The sequence below is a fragment of the Cnephaeus nilssonii genome (genome assembly GCF_951640355.1).
Source record: "Cnephaeus nilssonii genome assembly, chromosome: 6".
In the NCBI taxonomy this organism is placed as follows: Eukaryota; Metazoa; Chordata; class Mammalia; order Chiroptera; family Vespertilionidae; genus Cnephaeus; species Cnephaeus nilssonii.
Genome location: NC_137077.1, coordinates 20,241,498 through 20,259,437, shown reverse-complemented (window position 1 = coordinate 20,259,437; position 17,940 = coordinate 20,241,498). Strand labels below are relative to the sequence as shown.

The window sequence follows — 17,940 nt, the reverse complement described above, 5'->3', positions numbered from 1 at the left end:
CAATGATCAACCACTGAATCACACCAGCCAGGCCCTCCCAGGTTTTAATAGAGGAGAGAAAGGGATGTCTGAGTGGAGCCCCGGTTTTCGAACCTCTGGTTCCTCCCCCCACTGCAGCATGACACTTGGAACCTAGAAGTTACCCTTCCTTGTCACTTTGCGTACGTTTTCCTTACTGCCCTGGTCTTATACCCCTCAATTACAGTCTCCCTGTCCTGAGGAGCCAAGTGAATCTTGGGGAAAAAGGAAGAGATGGTGAAGGGAGTGGAGAGATGGATAAGGTTGTGACCAGGAACTGATGCGGTGCTTTCCGACTTCCCTTTCCTAGACTCAAGCTGATGAGAGGGAAATGGTGGTGTTACAACAGTCTCTTCCGTCAGAGCCCTCAGGTTCAGCCCGCCCTTGTGTGCTCTCTGCCACAGCCCAGCCTTGCCCGCCCTGTCCCCAGCGGCCTGTCCTCTGGCTGAGGTGGGCAGGCCTGTTGGACAGCTGACCTGCTACAGATAATGGTAATCAGCTCCTCCCCACCTGGAGTTGTCTTGGCCTGCGGAGTTTCCACTCTGTGGGGTTTCCTTCTCTCTGTCCCATATCTATATGCTGCCCCTGGACCTTAGGGTTAGGGGTTAGAATCTGAGTGTTAGGGAAAATCCAGTTAAGTTGCCTTCTTTTCCTTAGCAGGTGACATGACTTACTCAAGTTCATGATTCTTACAGAACCAGCCTGGAACCTGGGTCTCCTTCTATGACCCACAGAGTCAGAATGGCAGGGCTTCGGCTGCAACCCACGTCATCCTCACCTGGAGTCCAGTGCCCTTTGGATCACTCTGTACTGCTGTGGAGTGTGTGCATGTGTGTGTGTGTGTGTGTGTGTGTGTGTGTGTGTGTGTGTGTGTGTGAAAGAGAGAGAGAGAGAGAGAGAGAGAGAGAGAGAGAGAGAGAGAGGTGATGGGGGCGGGAGGACTCTGCCATCTGAAGCTCTCTTCTCTATCCTTTGCTCCATAGTCCCTAACAACCAATTCTGTCATCCCCTAATTTGCTCCTCTTCTGTTTCCCCATCTATCCCATTCTCTCTCTCACCATTATTCCTTCTTTCCCTGGAAGAAATTTCTCCATGAAACAAGTTAGCTTTTCATATTCCTAGGTCTATCTACTTCTCACCATCTTTTTAAAAACAATTTTATTGAGCCCTGGCCGGTTTTGCTTGGTGGTTAGAGCATCAGCCCTCAGACCAAAGGGTCATCGGTTAAATTCTGGGTCAAGGGCACATACCTGGGTTGCAGGTTGATCCCCAGCCCTGGTTGGGGCGGATGCAGGAAGCAACCAATTAATGTGTCTCTCTCACATTGATGTTTCTCTCCCTCCCTTCCTCCCTCCCTCCCTCCCTCCCTCCCTCCCTCCCTCCCTCCCTCTCTCTTTTAAAAAAAAATAAATTTTATTGATTTTTTACAGACAGGAAGGGAGAGGGATAGAGAGCCAGAAACATCCATGAGAGAGAAACGTCCATCAGCTGCCTCCTGCACACGCCCCACTGGGGATGTGCCCACAACCAAGGTACATGCCCTTGACGGGAATCGAACCCAGGACCCTTCAGTCCGCAGGCCGACACTCTCTCCACTGAGCCAAACCGGTTAGGGCATCCCTCCCTCTCTTTCACTAAGACCATCGGAAAACACAGATATTTATATTACAATTCATCAACAGTAGCAAAATTACAGTTATGAAGTAGCAACGAAAATAATTTTATGGTTGGGGGTCACCACAACATGCGGAACTGTATTAAAGGGTCGCAGCATTAGAAAGGTTGAGAACCACTGCTCTAGAGCGAGGATTAAAAAATATATATATAATAAAATTATAAAATAAAAACAATTTAATTGAACAATTTAATACCACATTTCTCAAAACTTTAAACTTATTGAATAAATTAGCATTTATTCTGAACAATGATAGAGATTCTCTTTTTCTACTAGGCTATGTGTAATGGCGTAAACAGTTGGCACATACTATTAAAATTCCTTGTAACATTAAAACTAGGACATTGAAGTCATTATTAATTATTAACACAAACGGTTAATATTGCTACCTCTTATTGAATCCTTGGTCCCCAGCAAACACTTTACATGCATTTACTCATTAGTGCCTATGACGTGGGGGTACTGGGTGTTCCCCGTTTTGTAGATGAGGAGCCTGTGGCCCTCCTTGCTTCTTCACAGTGGAAACTGGGCCTTCGGACTCTTGCACTTGATTCCAATGACTCTGCTTTGAGAGCCCTGCTTCCGGTCCACTGTACTGTCCTTGGAGGCTCCCTGTGTGTTGGTAGAGGTGAGCTCCTCTGAGTCCAGCTTCAACTCTCCAGTTCTTCAGAGGCTGGGGGGTGGGGTGGAGTGAAGTCAGCCCAAGGTGGGGGACATCCAAGCTCCATTCTCACCTATGGATGCTCTGCCCTTAGGATCAGAGAGGGGAGGCCAGGAAAAGCCAGGCAGGGTGGACTCTGGGGTAGGGGGCTGAGCTGCTGGATCAAGGGGAGAAGGAACCAGGAGCTCTGATTCCAAGTCACAAAGCCCTTGGACCTCACTCCTCTGGTCTTCCTGCATTTCTAGCAAACTCAGACGCCAGGGGACCACGGGCCTGGGCTGGGTAGAGGGAAGGTCATTTTGCTCAGAGGACATTTGAGTGAACATTGTACCCTTGTGTGATTCCTTTTGGAGATGTCCTGCACGAAGTGGGGTGACATAAAATACCCAGAGTCAGGGAGTGGGGTCTGAATCATAGGGACAGACAGAAAAGTGGCCATGTGTCTAATGTAGCAAAATGGGCCCTTGGGTTTCAGGGTCTTAGGGAACATGCTCTGTGTGTCTCCGGCCCTCAGTTTTCTCATCTATAAAACAAGAAGGTGCAGTAGATTATCTCTGAGGTCACTTTGGACTGAAATACAGAATAATATTTGGGAAAAGGGCGCTGGGAACGTACTAGTAATATCTGATTGAGATATCTGGAATTCCCAAAGCGTTTTCACAGGTATGATCTCATTAATGTTCATGACCCCGCTTTCCTGTGTTGGTGGGATAGGCATTGTTCCTCTCACTTAGTAACGAGGAGCCAAGACCCAGTGGAGGTGCTGTGTGAGGTCCCACCAATGTTTAGTGACAGAGCCAGGCTCAGCGGCTGTGAGACACAGCCAAGCACAGGCTGGATGAGAACCAGATTGCGGGGGAGGGTGTGAAGGCCCCAAGCCAGGGCAGAAAACTGGGGTTAGGATTTACTCGGAGGTTTAGATTGGAGGGGTAAATTCCCAAGAAAGTGGGAGATGAGGGTGTCCTTGGAGAACTCTGGGAGAAAGGGAAGAGTTACTGGGGAACACCAAACCCTTGTCATGTATCAGACACAGATCTGCCGTTTCAATCAGTCCTTACAGCAACCACATGAAATGGGGTCTCACCATTTGGCACGTTGGAAAGCAGGCTCAGGAAGTTTAGATAGTTTGTCCAAGACCACCCAGCTAAAAAGCAGAGGACTCTGAACTGTACCCCAGGGAATTTGAACCCAAAGCCCTGGGTCTTTCTATTGCTATTCTATTGGGAGAAGCCAGGGGATGGGGGTTGAGGAGGGAGGGGGCTTACTGCCCGTGGGTGTTTGGTTGGAGGATCAGATTGGTGGATCCAGGACTGTGGAGCCTCTCACTGTGCTACAAAGAGTTAAAAAACCTTTGCCCCCTCCTCCCGCCTCTTCCCGCCTCCTCCAGCCTCCTCCCCCAAGTCCTTCCTGTCTTGCTGTTGCAACACCCATCAGCCTCTCTCCCGTCCCCTCCCACCTCCTCTTTGCTTTAATGTTCTCGTAGTTCGGACTCAGGCTTGGGTTCTGGCCTTCGGGGTTTGAGGCCCCTGGGACTGGAGCCTGATCTTCATCCCAAGCTCAACCCCCCACCTCCCCTACCTAAGGCCAGGGCTCCACTTGGGATGTCCTGACCCGCTCATCCCGGGACTCCGGGACTCTGTCGCTGCCACTTTGCCTGCCGCCACCACTGCTGCCTCCGCTGCCTGAGCCCTGATGGGGGAGTGAGAGCCCACAGCTGGCCGGACATGGGCCTCCCCACCGTGCCTGGCCTGCTGCTGCCACTGGTGAGACCAGGGACCAGGGCGGAGTGGGCTGGTGGGTGGGCTGGTGGGCGCAGGGTGTCGCTGGTGGGCTGGAAGGAGCCCTCGCCAGGGAGAGGGCCCGTGGCCTGACCTCAGCCAGAAGCCCAGGTTTCCCTGAATCAGGGGCAGGGGAGAAGTTTGAAAGGTGGGGAATGAAAGAGAGCTCTGGCCCCTGACAGCCAAGGATTTCACTGGGGTTAAGGGGTGTTTGAAAATGTAGGGACAGGTAATGGCCGAGGGTGGGGCAGATTTGGTAGGGAAAGGAAAGGAGTGGGGGAAGAAGTCAGTCTCTCAGATTCCAGATGATTCAGAACTCTGGCCCGGCCCTCTGGTCAGCTGGCCGGCCCAGGAGTGTGTTGGGGTGTGAGAGGGCCAGCTGGCCGGCCCAGGAGTGTGTTGGGGTGTGAAGGTGCGGCTGCCAGTGGGAGAGCAAACCCTGCTCGAGGGCAGGAGTTGGGCGATAGTGAAGTGGGGAAACAGAGTCGGGGAGAGGGGGCAGGTGGGTGTGGTAAGTTTGGGGTGCCATATGGTGGGAGCTATGTGGGAATGGAGTGGGAACCGGCATGGGCCGCCCGTGGAGAGCATGTCCCGTGCTCCCCCCAGGCCGAGGCCTCCCACTGGGGACATTCTTGTTGGTTTGTTTGTTTGTTTGTTTTGAGGTGCCACACGTACAATGGTAAATCTGGTAACAATGGGGGCATTCTTCAACCTCTGCCTCCACCTCAGTTTCCAGGCAGGTGTCCTCCGCTGGACTGCCCCTCTCTAGGTACTAGTACCAGATCCACCTGGACACTGTCCCTCTGCCCGCCCGCCAGCCCCTCCCCACAGCCCTGGACAACAATCCCTTGGTTTCTTCTATAATCAGATTGAGGAAGTTGGAAGAAAGTTGTTTTCGTCACTGGAAAATGTCCCTTTCTCTTGCCTTGGTCTTATGTGAAGGTATCCCTTATCGCTCTCCGTGTCTGGAGTCACCCTGTGCAGATGCCCCGAGTCCCCCCCCACCCCTCACCCCCCACCTGGCTGGGTGCATTTCCCACCTGTGATGCCCAGTTTCTTCTGAGTCCCTCCCACCCATGGCTCCTTCCTCTCCTTCCTCAGGGTGTTAACTTTCTCTTCCAGAAATCTCCTCAGACTTCTCAGAGTCTCCTTTTGGAAACGCTTTCTCCTGAGTTCCCTCCCTCTCCCTCTCTTTTCCATATTTCTAGACCTCAGTGTCCCACACAACCTCTCTCTACCCTAATCTTTGGGTTCTCCCACCTCCTGTCTCCCAGCCCCATCTCTTCCCTTCTTTCACGGTGGACCTCCCAGGTCACCCCATCCAGCTGCTCTGCTATCTTCTCTTCGCTTTTTTGGCAGTAGATTCAGTTCTGACTCCCTCACATGCTAGTTGCCTAAACTTGAGCAGGTTATGTAACCCCTCCATGCCATGGTTTCCTTATCTCTAACATGAACCTAATAGTTACTACCTCATAATGTTCTTTGGAAGATTAAATAGATTGGTATATTTTAAATATTCAATTTATTAAGTGTCTGCTCTGTGCTAGAGACACTGTTTTAGGTGTTGGGACTACAGAATACACAAAATCACTGCCCTCATAGAGTCTACATTCTAGAAGAGGGATAGGGTGGAGCAAATAGAAAGTGCTCAGTTGTTAGTGTTAGGAATACATAGTAAAGTACAGTAGTTATTCCTTGATGGCTACTGCATTTGGAAAACAGGTGACAGTAGCCCAAACAGATAAAGGAAAGTGTCTGGGGGCTGGGGCTGGGGCTGATCTGATCCAGCCCAGGTGAGCGTCTGACACCAGCTCAGCCTGGAGTTGGAGGAGAAACGGGGGGGTATGCAAGGTCTGGATAAGGCTGTCCATGAACTTTCCAGCTGCTCACCACTCAATGGGCAATTCGGAGCACACAGTGCGTGTGTGTGTGTGTGTGTGTGTGTGTGTGTGTGTGTGTGTGTGTTGGGGAGGGAGTGGGAAAGAATACAGGAGAGAGTGTGGTCAGCAAACAGGATGTTGCTACTCTCAAAGAGCTTACAGTCTAGGAGCCAAGACAGCTTTCAGCAAAAATACGATTTCGGAACAGTCTGGAGGGCCATCTTCACAAAAGCATCGTGACGCGGTGCCCTGGGACACCAATCGAGCGTTGTCCACCTGCCTTTTCTTGGGTCGCAGATCTCAGCTCTAGTGTCCGTGCTCCTGGAGCACACCTTGCACAGACCGCAGAGCCTCCAGTGGCTGTCTGCAACCCATGGAGAATGCACGAGAGCATGAGCGGTGTTGTTTCATCTCTGCCTCCCTAGCGCATAGATTTTGAAAAAATATATGTTTTTATTGATTTTTTTTTAGAGAGAGAGGAAGGGAGAGGGGGCGAGAAAGAAACACTGATCAGTTGCCTCTGACCAGGGATCGAGCCCACACCCTGGGTATGTGCCCTGACCAGGAATCGAACTGGGGACCTTTTGGTGCCTGGGACAGGTCGATGCTCAACCATCTGAGCCACACCGGCCAGGGCCCTGGTGCATAGATTGATTGCTCCTTAACTATTTGTTGAATGAATAAAGGAACAAAAGATTGGTTAGATGGGATGAGGTAGGGAGAAACTTGTAGAAAAGTGGATTTGCCCTGGCTGGATGGCTGAGTTGGTTGGAGTGTCATCCCATACACCAAAAGGTTTCAGGTTTGATTCTCGGTCAGGGCACATCCCTAAGGTTGCAGTTCCATCCTGGTCAGGGCATGGGGTGCCGTCGGGGTGTGGGGTGCATATGGGAGATCCATGTTTCTCTCTTTCTCATCCTTCCTCTCTCTCTAAAAATCAATGAACATATATCCTGGGGTGAGGAGAAAAAAGAGAAAGGAAAAGTGGATTTAGAGCTGAGATTCGAAGTCACTGACTGGCAGGGTGGCTAGAAAGAAGGGAGACTGGTTGAGGAAAATTAGAGAAAGGGAGAGAGGGGTTTTTGTGTTGGGTGGTGGTGGCAGGAAGCTGAACACCTTGGCTGGAGTGGAAGACCATGTTGAGCAGTGGTTCTCAACCTTCCTAATGCCACGACCCTTTAATACAGTTCCTCATGTTGTGGTGACCCCCAACCATAAAATTATTTTCGTTGTTACTTCATAACTGTAATTTTGCTACTGTTATGAATTGTAATGTAAATATCTGTGTTTTCTGATGGTCTTAGGCTCTACAGCAGCAGTTCTCAACCTGAATGGCTAGCAGGGTCGCATCAGACCATCGGAAAACACAGATATTTACATTATGATTCATTAACAATAGCAACGAAAATAATTTTATGGTTGGGGGTCACCACAACATGAGGAACTGTATTAAAGGGTCGTGGCATTAGAAAGGTTGAGAACCACTGATGTTGAGGAACAATAAATGAGAATAAATCTTGGCTGATATGGCTCAGTTGGTTGAGTGTTGTCCCATGCACCGAGAGGTCACCAATTAGATTCCCAGCCAGGGCACATGCCTGGATTGCAGGCTCAATCCCCCAATCAATGGTTTTCTCAATGATGTTTCTCTCTCTCTTTCTCCCTTCCTTCCTCTCTAAAATCAATAATAAAATAAAAAAAACATTAAAAATTAAAAAGAAAGAAAGAAATGAGTCCTAGTGGGTTTGGCTCAGTGGATAGAGCATTGGCCTACAGAGCGAAGGGTCCCGGGTTTGATTCCAGTCAAGAGCACGTACCTTGGTAGCAGGCTCCTCCCCCGGCCGGGTCCCTGGTCAGTGCTCAAGCGGGAGTCAACCGATCAATGTGTTTCTCTCACCTTGATATTTCTCTCTGTCTTTCCCTCTCTCTTCCACTCTCTCTAAAAATCAATGGAAAAATAGCCTCAGGTGAGGATTAAAAAAAAAGAAAAATAAAGAAATAAATAAGAAAATTGGAGGGAGTATGAGAGGGGATGAAAAGAGAATCTTGAACCGTGGTCCCAGCTACAAGAATGAATGAACGAATTCATTCATTCATTCATTCATTCACTCATTCATTCAGAAAGGGTGCTCTGAGGGCCCACTGTCCAGGAACGTGTTCAGAATAGTAGTGAGACACCTCTGCTATTCTCAGGATAGCAGTGACCTGTGGAAACGATGTCGAGGTCAGGCTCTGGAGAGGAAGATTCCCACACATGTGGGTGCAAGTTAAAGCATGAGTGCAGATAAGGAAGTCTGTGGGATGGGTTGGAGCAGGAAAGGGGCTGGGCAGTCTGCTGGATGACAGTTGCAGGAATCCAGGTGTGAGGCAACCATGGACATGGAGAGGGCCCCGAGATCACAGAGGAGGGACTGGCAAGAGGAGTGACAGACTGGATGGCAGCAGGGGTGGGGAGGGCCCTGAGGAGAGAAAGGTGGCAGAGGTCTCAGCATTGGTGCCGAGAAGTTGGTGGTGCGACATTTCTCTAGGGCGGGAGATGATGGATTTAATTTGGGGCATGCTAAGGGTCCGGGGAATAGCCAAGTGAAGTACGTGTCTTAACAAGCCAGAGCGGAGGTTCTCAAACTCTTATCCACCTTTGTATCACTCGTAGGTGCTGCTTTTACTCACCAGTGACTCTCAAAGGGAGAGGGAGGGAACACTTATCACAATCTCCAGTGAGGGTGTGCATGTGTGGGATGGAGGCGGGCACTTTAAGAACTCTCCCCTGGAGATAAATATATTCCTAAGGGGAGGGGGACACTGACTCCCTACTCCTCTCTTTGGAAATCATTGGCTTCACCTCGAGTGGAGGACAGATCAGCCATTAGGTCAACCTTGTGTGTTTTTTTGCCCCCGCCCCTGGCCCCCCAGTTCTGGGTGCTGAGAAGATACCCAAGAAGATAGGTCACTATCTCTGACCAAGATACTCTCTCTGGTCTCTTAGAGAGTTTATGGTCTAGTGGGAAGATCATATCTACTCACCCAAGATAATTCTATTACGATAAGCGCCAAGAATACATAAAGTTAATTCGTGTTATTAAAGTTCACAGGGGGCTGAGCATCTAATGAGCTTGGGTAAGGGAAGCCTCATTAACGGAGAGCTTCAGGGCAGGGAGGTGGGATTGCAACGGGGCTTTAGAGAAGCTTCATGAGCTCCTCAAAGGTTCTGACATTAAGTGAACAAACACACTGTGACGGACAAACTCTAGCCCATGTGGCTCAGCTGGTTGGGCATCATCCTGTGCACCGAACGGTTGCTGGTTCAGTTCCTGGTCCGGGCACATGCCTGGATTGCGGGCTCGATCCCTGGTAGGGGATGTGCAGGAGGCAGCTGATCCATGTTTTCCTCTGATATTTCTCTCTTTTCTTCTTTTTCTAAAAACCAATGAAAGTCTTTTAAAAATTCTTACGGGGGAAGGGAACCGCTGAGCAGTCTGGTGAGGTAGCTGGGTCAGAGTAGACCACAGGGTCGCTTTCCACCCGCTGCTGCAGCCCCAGCACAGGAAGTCACACTTTAAAGCCTGCCCAGACGGAAGTTGTGGGGGAGTTGGAGGGGTGCTGGGCCACCCCCTCAGCTGTCTCTCCACAGGCACCCCCGGCTTCCTGCCCTTCCCCTGCTCCAAGTAACAGTTACACAAGCTGGGGTCTGGGTGCTCTGAGCTCACCTGCTTCTGCTGTTTTGCTGCAAGATGCAGCTGCTAAGGATGGTGCTCACTGGAGCCAGCCAGTGCTAACAAAGGGCGCTGCTGCTGGGGGCCACAAGAGACCTGGGCGATGGTACTGACTGTCTGGCGCCCCTTCTTGTTTGCTCTCTCCTGGAAGTGGGTATCCAGGGCTCCAGAGCTTTTCCTGTGCTGCCAGTGTGTTTGGGGAGGGGCTGAGGGGGCAGAACTGGCCTTATTTCCTAAGGATTGTCTGGGACCCCAGAGAAGTCCCCAGACACAACCTAACTGGCCAGAACCAGCTAGGCTGTGGGAATGCAGCAAATCTGGTGGGAGGGGGGCAGCCTTAGTTGGCTTCCTTCTGGAACTGGGGCCTGGGAGAGAACCCGGGGATGGGGCTTATCTGTAGGGACTGGTTGAACTGGGAGGAGGAGCCAGGATGGGGCCTCGTCTAAAGGAAGGATGCTGAGGGGTGGGAAGGAATTGGGGAAGGGATTGAGTGGCTCTCAGGGAGGGGTGGGTAGTGACTTGATGGGAGGAAGCCAGGGGTCGAGGGAGACTTCCCTTTGGGATGGAATGGGAGAGGGAGCCCCTTCCCGAAATATGGGGCCCCAGTGGGACAGGGGTCCGTTGCCTGACTCTTTTGAGAAGGAGGTGGGGGGGGGGGGCGGAAAGGGGGCGCACAGGAGGAAGAGATCCGGTGCTACCATCTGCTGGCTGGCCCCTTAGTCTTTCTGCTGACTCATGAACCCTGAGGAGCTGGGGAACTGCTGGTTCCCTCTCCCCTCCCCCAGGTCCTCTCCCTCCCTCTGGCCTGAGTCACTGGGCGGTGCTTCTGGGAAAAGATTTCCCTTTCCCGGATTTGACTTAACCCCCAAAGTGCTGCCGAAGGAGGGGACAATTGGCCGAGAAAGCTTCCCTCCCTCCCGCCTTCCTGGGAAGTTTATTCCTCACAGGCTAGAGGTCCCTGAAAAGCTCCCCCCAAAGCTGTCCTGGAACTGGAAGCCCTCACGTCCCCCCCCCCCGCGTCTCCTCCCCCCCACCCCCCCAGTTCATCCTGGCTCTGCCTTTGCCGGATGGCTTAGCTCCCAGCCTTCCTGGATGGAATGCCAAGTGCCCACGACCTTAGGTGCTGTGAGCTCTCCTTCGGGAAAAGCTCTTCTTTCGGGATCGGGAAGTTCTTCTCATTAACTTCTCACACTCTTCCTGTTGCCCTGGAAGCCCCAGTCCTGCTCAAGGGAAATGGTGCAGGCGCCCGCCGCCACCCCCCCCCCTCCCAAAACCCCGGAGTGGGCCAGGAAGGGCCGCTGCCCTCTGAGGAGGGGGGCATGCGTCTTTGGGAGCTGCTCGGGTTTGCTGCTGTGTTTCTGAGTGTGGCTTCCTCTGTGGGTGCCCGAGGCCCGGGCGTTGGGGTTGCTGCAGTGTCTCCCAGGGGGCGACTGAGGTGCGTGAGCTGCCTACCTGCCTGTTGATATGCCGGGCCACTGGGGCTGCGGGCTGCTAGGCCCTCCTGTCCGGGCCGAGGTTTCCGTGATCTGATGAGTGGTGGCTCCCCATTATTTAATGTACTTTGAGGACATCCTCTTTTCTTGACATAAACAGCTCTTACAGCAGAGAAACAAAAACCGAGAACTAGGAAAAGCCAGCAAGAGGCTGAGCGAGGAGCAAAGTCTGGGTTGGATGGAGCTCAGCACTGACCCTGGCTTTGCCGTCCAGGCACCTAAGCCAGAAATGGGCCAGTGAGTCGGCTGCCATGGGCTGGGTGTGCAAAGAGCTTCGGGACTCCCTGGCCCCCGCTTCGCTCCTGACTTGACTGAAACTTGAGCTGGATCCCCAGCCTCTGGCCACTACATGCCTTTGCCTACTCCTGTCTCCATGGGAATTTTGTCACCCCCCCTGACCCATCCTTGACCATGAACTTTCCCTTTGACTCCCCTCCCACTGGCCCTGGCTGACCTGGAGTATTTGTGCAGATTAGGTGGTGGGAGGGGTGTGGCCTGGAGTCTGAGGGTGGGATTCTGAGTGGGTTTTTGATACAAATTTATCAAGAAACTCATGCTCCTGCCCAGGAAGGGTGCCCACAGGGACAGCACTTACCTCCATTCCACTGGGATCTGACTAAGAACCGTGTTGCTGGTATAACATGATATAGGAACAGTGATCCCATTGGCCACCTCTGCGAACGTTCCCTTTGTGGTAACACAGCACTCAGAGAAACAACCTCAATCGTTGGGACTGCTTCTTGGGAAGGAAGGGACAGAATTGAGGTAACCTGTCAGTTACCAATTAAAAACAACAACAACAACACATTCTTGAACATCTGCCCTGTGCCCAACCCTGTTAGCGGCTATGCGGAAATAGGATAAGATACAGCTGGGCCTGGGGTCTCCCAGGCTTGAGTTGAAGGGACACAGGACATTACTACACAGGACAACTAGAGGGCAATTACGCACTAGATTGCACGGGGCCAACTGTTCAAGCTCAGATCCTGATGGGATCTCCTCTGCTGATTCTTCCCCAGGTGCTCCTGGCACTGTTGGTGGAAATATTCCCCTCAGGGGTCATTGGACTGGTCCCTCGCTCCAGGAACCGGGAGAAGAGAGACAGCCAGTGTCCCCAGGGAAAATACAACCACCCTCAAAATAGCTCCATTTGCTGTACGAAGTGCCATAAAGGTAGGAGGGAGTGGTAAGCGTGAATCTCCTCGTTGTGGGCCCTGCTACTTTCTTTCCTTTTGTCCCCCAGTCTCCTAACTTAGCTGCTTCTCTTTGGCTGAGATTTTTCTCCCTCCTTTCCTCTCTGGAGAGTGGCCTCGGCTACAGCCTAACCCAGACCCTCCCAATCACAGGGACCTACCTGTACAATGACTGCCCAGCTCCAGGGCGGGACACAGACTGCAGGGAGTGTGAAAACGGCACCTATACTGCTTTTGAGAACTTCCTCAGACAATGCCTCAGCTGCTCCAAATGCCGGAAAGGTGAGTCTCCGGAGAGGGCAAGGGCTCTAAGTAGGATGGGCCAGGTGGGCATTGAGAGGGGTGTGCGTGCCTATCCACCTGTGAGGGTGTGCAAGTCTGTGCTGCTGGGTGTGGGCAGAAGTGCGTGTGCCTGTGTGATAGAGTGTGTGGGTGGGTGAGAGTGTGTGCCACAGAGAAAGGCTCTTACCCCAACTCTTCCCCTCACCAGAAATGGACCAGGTGGAGATTTCTCCTTGCATGGTGGACCAGAACACAGTGTGTGGCTGCGGGAAGAACCAGTACCAGGAGTCTTTGGGTAGAAATCTTTTCCGGTGCCGGAACTGCAGCCCCTGCCTCAATGGCACGGTGCAAATCTCCTGTGAGCATGGCCCTTCTGACCCCAGCCCCATCCTCATTGCAGGGGTGGGCCCTGTCTTAGGGGGAGGGTCTCCCCCTTTCTGCACCCCTTCCCCAAGAAGCAGCACTTTTCCATCCTTCCCACTCCTGCAGTCTGTGGGGACACCTCCACTCGGGCCATCTAGCCGGGCCCCTCCCAGCTCCCCCTCTGCTCCTCAGGCTACAGGCCAGCCCTTCTCTAACTGTGTTGCCCTCTCCCCACAGGCAGTGAGAAGCAGAACACCGTGTGCAACTGCCACGCAGGGTTCTTCCTAAAAGACAACAAGTGCATCCCCTGTGATAAGTGAGTATCTCCCAGCTGCTGGGCACTGGGTGGCTGTGGTGAGAGCCACCAGCAGGACAAGGGAGACACCCCAGGGTGCTCTGGCTCCCATTGGTTGGTTAAATGGGAGACACTTCATGTCAAGACAGCAGGTAGACCTTCTCCTTTCCCCCAACTTATTGGTCAAATCTTAAGACGTCTTTGGGGACAGAGGCTCAGACACCAGGGACTTGTAGTTCTTCTAACTCAGGCTTTCAGATTCTTCTTTTTCTGACATTGAAATTCTTGGGTGACAGGGTCTATAATTAATTCACATCTCGGAAATCACACTGCATCTTACAACAATGGATGATGTAGCATGGTTTAATTGGTAGCTCTGTATGAGTGTTTTATGCAAATAATGGTGCCTCCTAGTGTTGATGGTATTGTAGGTTTCATGCAATATGGTATTTCCTCCCCAGTCCCTTTGACCAGGCCTCCGCACTCCTGGCTCTACAGAGGCTGTTCTTGCATACTTGCTTGCAAAGAAGAAACTCTGAGGGCTCTAAAGTTGAACTGACCTGGGTTTAAATCTCAACCTAGCCATTTATTGGCTGTGCACCTTTGGGCAAGGGATGTAACATCTCTGAGTCTTAGTTGTTGGGTTTTTTTTACCTTTAAAGTATGGGTAATGCCTGGCAGGTGTGGCTCAGTGACTGAGCATTGGCCCATGAACCAGGAGGTCACGATTCCATTCCTGGTCAGGGCACATGCCGGCTTGCAGGCTCCATCCCCAGTAGGGGGTGTGCAGAGGCAGCTGATTAATGATTCTCTCTCATCATTGATGTTTCTCTCTCTCTCTCTCTCTCTCTCTCCCTCTCCCTCTCCCTCTACCCTCCTCTCTCTAAAAATCAATAAAATATGTTACAAAAAATAAAGTAAGGGTCATGGGTCATGACATCCACTTGGCGAAGTTGTAAGAACCACGATCTATGGCTACGAAATGTCTGATAAGAAACTCTTTTCTTTTTTCCCGCTAATCAGTGATGGTGAACCTCTGACACGCGTGTCAGTGCCATTTCTGATGACACGCGGCCGCTGAGGCGGCCGCATGCCGAGGATGAAACATTTATGTTATTTAAACTATAAATATCGCGAAATAATGTTTTTTCCTCAAAGGGACACACTACCCGAGTTATGCTCAGTTTTTTGGCGAAGTTTGAAACACCGAGCTCAAAAGGTTGCCCATCACTGCGCTAAGTTTTGTCTCTGCTTGAAAGAGCTTTACACCCATCCCATATGGTTCTCATCATGAGCTTGTGAATCTGAATCTTCCTGCTTTCAGATTTCTGGTGAGAACTCACCTTCTCAAGATCCTTCTAGGCCTCCCATGTAGTTCTCATCACTCCACGCTGCCCAGTGACCGCTCCCAACATGGGAAGATGTGCTTGTCCTAGAGTGCTCTCCGGTGCCGGCCAGCTATGTGTATTTTTAAAATTTTCACATGCATGTTTGACCCCTCCCTCAAAGTCAGGTATTGTCTATAGCAGTGCCATCTTGAGAAAAAGCTCTTTAACCTCTCTTTGCCACAGGAGTCTCTTCAGCAGAACAATGATAAAGTAACAATCCAATGACAGCTACCATTTGTTGAACACTTACTATATGGCAGGCAGGATTTTCTCACTCAGTCCTCAATCCTGTTAGGTGGGTAGGATCCCTGTTTTCCTGGTGAGGAAACAGAGACTTACGGGTTACCTGACTTCCTTGGAGTCACACTGCTAGCCAATGATTGGGCTGGAATTTAAACCCCAACCCTGACTGCTTTTAACTGTTTTCCTACACGGCCTCTTCAAGATCAACTAAGTTACTTACAAAATATTTTTGATTGATTTAAACTAAGTTACTTACAAAATATTTTTGATTGATTTCAGAGAGGGAGAGAGAGTAGAACATCAATGATGAGAGAGAATCACGGATTGGCTGCCTCCTGCACAACTGAGCGCACAACCCAGACATGTGCCCTTGACCGTAATCGAACCCAGGACCCTTCAGTCTGCAGGCTGACGCTCTATCCACTGAGCCAAACCAGCTTGGGCTAAATTAGATGATTTTGTGTTCATTTGTTTCATTCCTTTGCATCAGTTCCCAAGCTAGTTTTAATTTTCATTTTTTAAAAGAGATAGTTAAAATACTTGTAAAGCAGATGCGTTTTTTTCTTTTCTTTTCTTTTTTTTTAACCTGTATTTTTATGGTAGGGTCCCTACTCACCTGTGCAATTTCTTCTTTTAGTTGTGAGAAAAACACGGAGTGCACGAAGTTGTGCCCATTCACAGGTGAAGTTATTGGGAGCCCTCCGGACACAGGTGAGGAGAAATGACCCGGTGCCCATGCTCACCTGCCCCGTCCTAACCTCGCCCCCGCACCCACCCATCAGCCCTGCTTCCTCCTGCAGCCCGCCCTGATCACAATCTGCTTTGTCTCCAGTGCTGTTGTTCCTGGTGGTCTTCTTTGGTTTCTGCCTTCTCTGCCTCCTCTTGATGGGCTTAACATGCCACGTCCAACGGTGGAAGCCCAAGCTCCAGTCCATCGGTGAGTGGGGCCGCTGCGGGGGGGGGGGGGGAGGGTGCCAGTGGGGACTGAGAGGAGGCCGGGTGGTAAGACGCACAGGCGGGGAGGGGAGTGAGCATCCCCCCAGTTCGCTGCGGACGGCTCCCTTGGTGGGAGGCGGCCCTGGATGGTGGTAAGAGGTCACACTGCATCAGTAGCTCTCATCCCTGGGACCACATGGGCCCTGAAGCATGCCACCACAAGTCCCCGGGGCCAGCCCCAGTGCGGGCGCCAGGGCTGAGCGAGGAAGTGAAATTTGTGACATATTGTTTCTTTTTTTCCTCAGTTTGTAGGAAATCGACACCTGTAAAGGAGGTAAGATGAAACCAGGGACCCCCTCTCCCCCCAACTTCCCTGACTCTCCATTGTACTCTTGTAAGAACCAAATCAGGTTTTGTCGCCCCTGCCCCTCAGGATCCCCTAACTCCCTCTAGTCCCAACCCCATCCAGAATAGAGAGGGCCGGGCTGTTTTTACTCTCCCCCACGAATGCCGTACCTCGTCTCTTTCAGGGGGTGCCGGAGCTCCTGGCCTCCGCCCCAGGCTTCAGCCCCACCACAGGCTTCAGCCCCATCCCCAACTCCATGCCAAGTCCCACCTTTACCCCTGGTGACTGGTCCGACTTCAGAGCTGCACCACCGCCCAGAGAGATGGCCCCATCCCACCAGGGGGCCGGCCCTCTCCTCACCGCGGCTCCAGCCTCCACCCCCAGCGCCACCCTTCTTCAGAAGTGGGAGGGCAGCACCTACGCGCAGCGCCCCGATGGTGAGCACCCGGCCAGGAATCCGGTTGGGGGTGCAGGCGGGCGGGGCTCCAAGAGAGCACGTGCACGAGCCGGGAGCCGGCCCCGGGCGGGCCTGGGAGCCGCAGCCTCCAGGCTCACCCCCGCTTCCCTGCAGCGGACCCTGCGACGCTGTACGCGGTGGTGGACGGCGTGCCCCCGTCGCGCTGGAAGGAGTTCATGCGGCGCCTGGGGCTGAGTGAGCACGAGATCGAGCGGCTGGAGCTGCAGAACGGCCGCTGCCTGCGCGAGGCGCACTACAGCATGCTGGCGGCCTGGCGGCAGCGCACGCCCCGGCGCGAGGCCACGCTGGAGCTGCTGGGCCTCGTGCTCCGCGACATGGACCTGCTGGGCTGCCTGGAGGACATCGAGGCGGCTCTGCGCAGCCCCGCCTCCCTCTCCCTGCAGCCCCACCTACCCCGATGAGGCCACGCCCCTGGGGAGGGGCCTGCCCGGAGCGCGGCCGTTTCCTGCCCCAGGACCTCGGGAGGACATCGCAAGAGACCCTCGGGACCTCCTTTTTTCTGCAGAGGGAAGGTCTTGGAGGGGCAGGCACGAGCTGGCAGCCACTCACTTGGTGCTACTCCCTCAGTGTTCAGAGCTCTCTCAGCTGTCTGAGCACTGCCGGAGGGTCAGCTGTGCGTGTGCACGTGCGTGTATGTGTGTGTGTGTGTGTGTGTGTGTGTGTGAGAGAGAGAGGGAAGGAGAGAATGTAGATGGGTCGATGTGTTGTGTGCGGTTGTGAGAGTCTGAGTGTGCTCCGAGCCCAAGCGGGTGGTTGTGGGGACCGCAGGCGCCAGGGCCTCGTCCCTGTTTCCGGTCTGGAGGACCCATCAAGGCCCTTTAGCAGGCCTGGTTGGTCCCGGGCCTTTTCCACATACATAAGCAATCCGTATCGATGATGTCATGCTAATGGAAACCTGGCACCCCTCGGTCCCCTGCCCGGACAAGCACCGAGTAAGCTGAGCTGTCCCGGGCAGGGACAAGCACACACCGTGGAGCCTCCCGCTGGAGCTGTGGACTTTTGTAAATACACTAAAACTGGAGAATTAAAGCTCTGCTCCTGGAGGGGGTGCTCTCTCTGAGTGGTGGTGGGAGCCCGGGGCAGGACATGGGTCCTGCTGGGTGGGATGGTGACCAGTCCCCGCGGGCCAGGTACCCCGCCGCCGCCATGCCCGCCCCCAGAGGAGCAGCCTGTGTGCACCGCTGCCCCCTCGGGTTCT

At 52.7% G+C, this 17,940-nt stretch overlaps 1 protein-coding gene across 1 annotated transcript; it reads left to right on the top strand.

Annotated features, from left to right (window-relative positions):
* Positions 1 to 3,780: 3,780 nt before the first annotated feature.
* TNFRSF1A (TNF receptor superfamily member 1A) lies at positions 3,781 to 17,785 on the top strand. The gene is made up of 10 exons (XM_079773707.1): positions 3,781 to 4,117; positions 12,238 to 12,391; positions 12,565 to 12,693; positions 12,902 to 13,051; positions 13,294 to 13,372; positions 15,620 to 15,693; positions 15,815 to 15,919; positions 16,224 to 16,252; positions 16,449 to 16,701; positions 16,836 to 17,785. The coding sequence occupies exons 1-10, from the start codon at positions 4,079 to 4,081 to the stop codon at positions 17,141 to 17,143; spliced, it is 1,320 nt and encodes a 439-aa protein (XP_079629833.1). The 5' UTR covers positions 3,781 to 4,078; the 3' UTR covers positions 17,144 to 17,785.
* Positions 17,786 to 17,940: the final 155 nt, after the last annotated feature.